We start from the raw sequence: 8,136 nt of genomic DNA on the forward strand, positions 1-8,136 counted from the left end.
GGAGCGGAGGGGGGTCGGGGAGTGGGGGGTGGGCGGAGGGCTGCCCGGCCACGAGGCCACGTCTTACTTCTGTATCAGGGAACTGGAGAAGGTCACAATTAAGTTTGCTTTACTGCTGTTGGAGAAGCAACGCCTTCCCTGTTTTGAACAGGCAACAGGGGAAGTAGGGCACACGTGTTCCTGCCCCAAATGCCAGGGAAAGGTGGCAGTGGTTACGCACGAGCCCCTCCCAGTGGGACGTGGTGGCCTCGCCGGAGTCCACACGAGGCAAGGTCACGCCTTTGACGGCCCACAACCACTCTGGAGGGCGTCAGTTTCCTCCCGGGAGTCCAGGCTGCAGGCAGGGGTGAGGCTAACACGGAAGAATTCGCGCTCCTGACGTTGAGCAGGAAAGACACCGTTAGGGGACGTCTGCCGTGTGTGCCCCTAGTGATCGCAACCAAAGGGGAAGCAAAAGCTGACTAACGGGGCACCACAACCCCAAGCACCGGTCCGTTCGTAGGGAAGGACGTGCGCAGGCTGTAGAGCCGGCTGGGTTTCTCAGGCGAGATGCTTTGCAGCTCAGGAAGAAGAGGGGCCGGGAGCCTCACACGTCTCCAGCTGCTCAGGCGACCAGTGCGGGCAGCAGGAAACCAGTTCTGGGATGGGTGTCAGCAGGCCCTTTGGGCGGGGAGGCAGGAAGCTCACGGGCAGCTCACAGCACCTGGGGCTTCAGGGCTGTAACCAGACCCCAGCTCCCGCCCTTCCGTCCAGATGGACAGGAAGCTGCTCTCTGGAGCCTTTGGCAGAGAACGGTATTTTCAGAAGAAGGATTCTTGGAAAGTGAGAACTGGCAGGAACGGGGGCCATCGCCTAACACAACTCAGCCTCACGATGAAGAAACGGGGGCCCACACCGGCCTTCACGCCCTCACCTCTTGACCCCACGAGACCACAAGTTTCTTGAAAGGAGGAAACACAGCTTCCTGGCCTCCTTGCTTCGTCCCCGGCCACAGGTTGGACACCCATTCCAGCACGCAGCAGGGGCTCCAACGAAACGAGGTCACAGAGCTGGAGAGGAAGATCTGTGCCTCCTTCTGCATTTTTCCGTGAAATCGGTTCCTCCTCCAGGTGCAGAGGACCGCTTTTTCATAACTGCCCCACGAAACCCGAGCAGACACGAGCGTCTGTGCAGGGGTTGCACGCCTGGCCTCGCCTCGCCTCGCCTCGCAGACCTCCTTCGCTTGGCAGGGGCTCCTCTTGGCCCGTGTGCCCTCTGCCACCCCGGGGCTGCCGTTTCTGCCTCCCCCTCTTCCTTCAGGTCCCACGAGGTCCCCTGGCCTCGGGATCCTGGGGCAGCCATGTGTGTCCCCTTGGCAGCTGGACGCTCATGTGCAGGAGCACTTCTGTCTCCGGACGTCTCAGATGGGGCAGTGACTGCGTCCCCGAGCCCCACACGGGGCTGGCACACGGGAGGGGCTGCCAGATGCTCACCAAGTCAGGGGCCGTCATCACGTGTCCTCTGGGGGGCTGGGGGGGCTGACCTGCTGTTGCCCCCGTCAGTTCTGGGGCCCCTCTGCCCACTCAAGGACCGTCTTCTCTCTCTCATTTTCACTCTCTCTGGTCCCTTCACTCAGCATGTGGCCCGTCTACACCGCAGGGAAGGGATCCGTCCAGGCCCGGGGAGCGAGCAGGCCGGGGTGGGGGCCGTTTTACAGGGGGTGGTCAGGAAAGCTCTCTCCTTTTCTGCAGAGACCTGAAGACAGAGGGAGGGACCTGCGCAGCTGTTTGGGGACCACAACCCCGGCAGAGGGACAAGCAGGCGGAGGACCCGCAGGTGGAGGTGCCCCCCCGCCGCCGCGTCCCGGGAACCCGAGGGGCAGAGCCCGGCAGCTGACACGGTGGTGCGGGAGGCGTGTGGTGAGACGGGTCCTGGAGGCCTTGGGAGCGGAGAAATGGCACGAGCGGAAGGCTGGGCTTCTACTTGGAGTCAGACGGGAGCCAGCGAGGGGGCCGAGCAGGCCCGGCTTGGCCTGCCTTTGGCTCTGAGTGGACCAGGGAGGCTGCTGGGCTGCTCCTGGTCACGGAACTCAGACCAGGTGTGAGGCCATTTCCACGGTAACGCGCATGTCCCGGAGGCTATGGTGGAGGTGACGAGAACTCAGGTTCTGACGTTTTGAACGTGGAGCCCGAAGGACTGGCTGACAAATGAGGCAGAGAGCCTTGAAGAGAGACTGAGTCCCGGAGGACCGCAGGGATTCTGTCCACCACCACAGGGGGAGCAGTGGAGCTCCGTGCCGGACATCAAGTCGGAGGGGCCCGTCCCGAAGAAGCAGCTAGAGTCGGGAGCCGCTGGCCTGGGCTGGCATGAGACACAGGAGTCCCGGGGTGGGGCGGGGGGGGTGCAGGGGCGAGGATGCGGCCCGGGTACCCGACGCCGGGCAGGACAGGGAGGAGGGCAGTGGCAACGGGTGGAGGGGAGCAGGGAAGGGCGATCCTGGGCCTCGGGAAGGAGGCGCAGGGTGGGGGGAGCCGGCTGAGCTGTGAGGGCCGGACCCGCCCACCGGCTTTGGGTCAGAAATGACCTTGACAGGAGGCACTGGTCGCAGCAGGCTCCAGGGAGGACCCTGAGAGGGGCTGGACTTGGGGGACGGGAGGGATTGAGTGCAGACACCCCAGGGCGCCGAGCAGAAAGCGCCGGTGCTGGGGGTGGGGAGAGGGGGTCAGGCAGACAGACACGCGTCCCCTGCAGGAGCGTGGGCACCACAGGGCACCGTGAAGCACGGGGCAGAGCCTGTCCTATGAGTGGGCCCAACCCGGCAGCTCAGTCTGAGGACATGGGAGCCACGTGCCCAGTTGGATTTACGGCCCGTGATTCTAACAGAGAAAAGCTGCCAATGGCTCAGGACATGGCCACCGGGCAGCGTCAACTCAAACCGTCTTTCCAAAAGATTTCTTTCATTCACTCAGTGGCCGTTCACCGAGCTCCTTCTCTGCAGAGCACCATGGGAGACAGGCAAGGGACAGGGGGACGTCCAGGAGACGAGCGCCTGAGAAAACCACAACCAGCACGGGGGGCAGGACGAGAGAGGCCATGGCGTGGCGGGGGGCGAAGGGCGTGCAGCTGCCTGGGAGGGAGGGCTCAGGGGGCACCAGGAGGGCGCGGGATTTGGGATGGGCAGGCGGACGGCGCCAGGTGGGAAGAACAGGGTGAACAAAGACACCGAGGCAGGAGAGCAAGAGGAGCGTTGAGGGGAAGAAAGGCACAGGCTGAGTGCAGGGAGCTGTGAGCCGCGAGGCAGCAGGGGCCCACGGCTAAGAGCCACGCACGCCACGGGCAGAGCTGGGGTGCCCCCATCTCCAGGGTCTCCCCTCTCTGATCCGGCCCTCACGGCCCGATGGGTCTTGGCAAAGCACAGCGGTCCTGGCTTTGGGGAGCACGCTTCCTTTCACATCCGGCCAGTTGTGGCAGCAATACCCCCTCTTGGGTTGGGAAACCCACGTGGAAACAGCCGACAGAGGGCCGGGCGAGGAGAGTCCCCCAGGAAAGAAATCAGAGCAAAGGACATTTCAGGAACCAACACGGGAGAAGGGAATGCCATCTTCAGGAAGATGAATCAAAGGCGCAGACACAAAACCAACGCCCCCTTTTCATCAAATTATGAAAAAGTCATGTTTCATGATCCGAGTTAAAATTCACTGACACAAAACACACCTTAGAAAACAAACAGACCCGCAACCAAAAGCAACGAAAAGCAGTTTTTCTATTTCAGGCAAGCCTTTTTTATTATTATTCATTTTATATGCTGCTACCTTACTGAATTTTTAATTCTTTGAGTTACTTTTATCATTGAATCTCTTGGGTTCTCCAGGTATGCTACTGTGCCATCTGCAAAGGCAGATAGCTTTACTTCTTTTCTGCCACTTCCTGTGCCTTTATTTTTTTCCTCCTGTTTTACTGCAGTGGCTAAAATCTCCAAAACAACGTTAACTAGGGTCCCTTGCCTTACTCCTAACCTCAGGGGACGATCTTCCGAGCTCCCCTCTGAGTAAGATGTTCACTCTAGGGCTTTTATCATGTTCGGGAAGTAAAATCAATTCCTACTCTGAGTGTTTTTATCAAGGACGGGTGTCCGGGTGAGTTTATAAAAAGGTCTTGACTGTGGCAAGAACCTAAACAGCCCCGCAGATAGCTAGCTGCTGGGTCACCCCTTTCAGCCGACCACGGGGGAGGGGAGAGCCGAGGGGAAACGGCCTTTTCTGGGCTGAGATCCCAGAACTACCAAGAGGAGAAAGAGAGGACTGCACATTGATTCATGCAGGACTGAGAAGGCAGAAGCCAAAAGCCCGGCCAGCGCTTCTGCACAGAGGCCCTGAAATTCAGAACCATGGAGAAGCAGCCAGCCCGCCTTCCCACACAGCAAAACAAGGGTCCTCTGCTCACTCCCTGCGTCTTTGCTATTCCCTCGATGAATTATCAGAGGCTCTGTCCCTGCAGCCAGGAAAGGAGGGAAGACCCAGCATCTGACAGGAGTCCTGGATTCCATCTGTGATTTCCAACCCTTCCTACTACATCTCTCACCTGTTCAGCGTTGCCAAGATCTGTGTTGTGTGTGTGTGTGTTTTTTTTTTTTTTCCTTGCGTTATGCGGGCCTCTCACTGTTGTGGCCTCTCCCATTTGCGGAGCACAGGCTCCGGACGCGCAGGCTCAGCGGCCATGGCTCACGGGCCCAGCCGCTCCGCGGCACGTGGGATCCTCCCGAAACGGGGCACGAACCCGCGTCCCCTGCATCGGCAGGCGGACTCTCAAGCACTGCGCCACCAGGGAAGCCCTGTGTGTGTGTTTTTTAAGTGGCAGGGTAGGAGCCAGTCCTCAAGATGAAGACTATCCCATGTGTGAAAATCACAGAAAACAGGACAGGGAGGAGGTTTTCAAAGACCCATACGCAGTGCAGAATTACTGAATAAAAGCCAAATTAGCATCCATCTCAGTTCATCGTTTCCTCCTGCGATTGGCATCTACTGATTTACAGTTTACAGGAGACTCATTCAAATGACTTAGACACCATTCTTGCCGACAGTATTCTCTCTATAGGAAAATACAATAAAATCACAGGGCTCAGTGTTTCCAGTACGGTATTTATTTTGTTCCTTCACGCCTGGTGAGTTATGAGGCACTATAAGAAGTGATTAGGTTTGGTAAAATTATTAGGCATGGTTTTTAAATCATGAGCACAAAACGCCTCCTAAAATAGGCACTAAATATTGTAAAGCCATTGTAAACACTTCTTTAACACACGTTAAAAAACGCGCTTGTTTTAAATGCAGCTGCACAGGCTCCGTAAATGAGCACAATGTGCTGTAGGTTTCTAGGGGATTCCAACAATTCCCTCGCTTCCTGCATTTCACGGACGCCTCTCAGCATGTGAGGAAAGATCAGACTGAAGGGTATAAACTTTTTGCCAAGGAGATAGTGATGATGGAAATGCCACATTTAGTGAACTTCCAACATCTGGATGAAATAAGCAAAAATTCTAGCATAGAGTTTCACAAATTTCAGGTACAGCAGAGCTCTATGAGGCTCAAAGACAGTTCTCCGCAGTTACAGAAGCCTGGCCTTTGGCTGGCAAGGGCTGGCGAAGAACAAGAAGGCTGGTAAGGCCACGGCTGCTCTCAGAGAAGAAAGATACCCTGATTGTCACAACATTCACAGGGCTGGAAAGCACCCTTTGTTGTAAAGTAGAGCTTCCCTTAGGTAGGACTAAGTTAATCATATCTAAGGGCGTCGCGAGCAGTGTTTAGTTGAAAGAGGAGAATAATCATGAAATTGAAAAAAGAAATACACAGAAGAGGATTAGTTAAAAAAAGAAACAAACTTTAAAAGTATATCTCAGGGGCTTCCCTGGTGGCGCAGTGCTTGAGAGTCCGCCTGCCGATGCAGGGGACACGGGTTCGTGCCCCGGTCCGGGAAGATCCCACATGCCGCGGAGCAGCTGGACCCGTGAGCCATGGCCGCTGAGCCTGCGCGTCCGGAGCCTGTGCTCCGCAACGGGAGAGGCCACAGCAGTGATAGAGGCCCGTGTACAGCAAAGAAAAAAAAAATCTCAGATCAGGGCCCATTCTCTGATTCTGACAGGTCCAGGGCCCCTCATCCCAAGCTTTTCAGCCCAAGCCTGACCTGTGCCTCTTGTTCACGGAACAAGCTTCTGCAAAGCACCTCTCTGGCTCTGTGTGAAACCCTGGAGCCAACACAAAGAATAAGACTGAGCCCTGCTCCTGAGGCATCCCCTGGTAGGAGTATCAGTGTAATCCTGCACAGAGTGGTACCACTGGAACTGGGTTTTGGAGGATCAATAGGAGTTTTCAAGAGTGGAGAAGAAAGGAGAACTTGGCATTCCAGGCCACTGGAAATGAAGAGTGCAGACGAACGGCATGTGCAAGTGCCAGTCATGCCTGGGGGACGATGAATTGCTCGGTGCCCTCAGAGGAGCAGTGCCCAGACTCCACCACCCACACAACTTCTGCTAACGTCTACACCACTTAACAACATTTCTCCTTATGTTTTTCTTTAAAACGACTTGTTTTTTAAAGTTTACTTTGACCTCATCTGAGATGATAATCTCCATTGATTTATGGGTTTGATGTGCTACTTATATTTTCCCTAAATCACACAAAAAAATTATACACTGTTAAAGTAAAAAATGTCCCTCTGTGAGCCTGGAGCTAAGTCCTCTTGTGTTCCAGCCGTGGTTCCCAAGCTGGGAACTTCAAGGCCTGTATTTTCTGAGGTGGAATATGATTAAAGGAAGAAACACATGCAAACGCCAGAGGCAAAAACGTGCTGAATTAAGCCGTCTTTCTTAGCGGGTCACACTGTCACTCCCTGGTGACTTCACTGTCCCTCAAAGGGCCCTGCCCTGACCCACGGGCAGCCACTAAACATCTCATGGCCATGAGCTCCCAGGGCTGCGAGTGACCCTCCCTTAGGACAGTCACCCATCTGACTTTCATTCCCAATTTTGAAAACAGGCGCCGACAGGATTTCAGCAATTTATTATGCAACCTCTTAAAAGTTTAAATTTACACTTCATTAAACACAAGAGCCTAAACTGGGTCAGATGGCAGCATGGCCTCCTGGGGGGATTAATAAGGAACCAGGAGCGGGAAGGGGACAGCAAGAGTCACTGGTCCTTACCTCCGTGCACAAAGCCGTGCAGGGTGCAGTCGGAAGGCCCCACCAGGTGGATCAAGCTGGACTGGCTGTAGCTGACCGTGTTCGGTTCTGGAATCACAAAGGAGAGAGATTAGGCCACGGGACCGATCGATTCCCACGGCCAAATGGCCCAACAGTGGCGACAGCGCCCTGATGTTTGCATGGTCACCAAAGGCTTCCCACTGTCATCACCTTAGGTGGGATTTCTCTAAGGAAAATCGTGGTCTCAAAATGCTCCAGTCCGTGAGGGGGGAAGGCTTTCGAGGATTAATTAGCCACTCTGCTAGTGGGTCATGACACTACTCCCTGGGGACACCAGTGTCCCCAGCGAGGCCCTGCCCTGACTCTCGAGCAGCCACTGAACACCTCCTGCCTATAAGCCCCCAGGGTTGGTATGACCCTCGGTTAGGAGACAGTCACCCATCTGACTTTCATTCTCAAGTATGTAAACAGGCACTGACAATATTTTAGCAATTTATTATGCAACTTCTCAAAAGTTTAAATTTCGACTTCATTAGACACAACGGTAGGTGGAGACACAGAACTGGACAGAGACGCCACAGACGTGCATCCCTAGACCTCACCCTGGGACTCCTGCCAGCCCTCAGTCCCGACCCAGCCCCGGAGACACAGCACCGAAAGGTGTGCTGGCCTTTCCTCCAGTGTCCCCCTTTCATCTTCCCAGAGCACCAAGTCTCTGGGGGCATCCCTCACCCATGCGGCACTGCTGCTGCTGAAATATCTGTAAGAGGCTGCACTTCAAAAAAAAGATGAGGACTTCCCTGGTGGCGCAGTGGTTGAGAGTCTGCCTGCCGATGCAGGGGACACGGGTTCGTGCCCCGGTCCGGGAGGATCCCACATGCCACCAAGCGGCTGGGCCCGTGAGCCATGGCCGCTGAGCCTGTGCGTCTGGAGCCTGTGCTCCGCAATGGGAGAGGCCACAGC

General features: G+C 55.8%; 1 protein-coding gene across 2 annotated transcripts in view; it reads right to left on the reverse strand.

The window, feature by feature from the left end:
• The window catches only part of ACOT7 (acyl-CoA thioesterase 7), an 89,580-nt gene that overhangs the window by 37,992 nt on the left and 43,452 nt on the right, over positions 1-8,136 (reverse strand). For both annotated transcript variants that reach the window (XM_007453287.1, XM_007453288.1), the window contains one exon: positions 7,174-7,260. In XM_007453287.1, the coding sequence (XP_007453349.1) occupies positions 7,174-7,260 (87 nt within the window). The remainder of the gene's footprint in view (positions 1-7,173; positions 7,261-8,136) is intronic.

Source organism: Lipotes vexillifer, unplaced genomic scaffold (assembly GCF_000442215.2).
Source record: "Lipotes vexillifer unplaced genomic scaffold, Lipotes_vexillifer_v1.1 scaffold575, whole genome shotgun sequence".
NCBI lineage: Eukaryota > Metazoa > Chordata > Mammalia > Artiodactyla > Lipotidae > Lipotes > Lipotes vexillifer.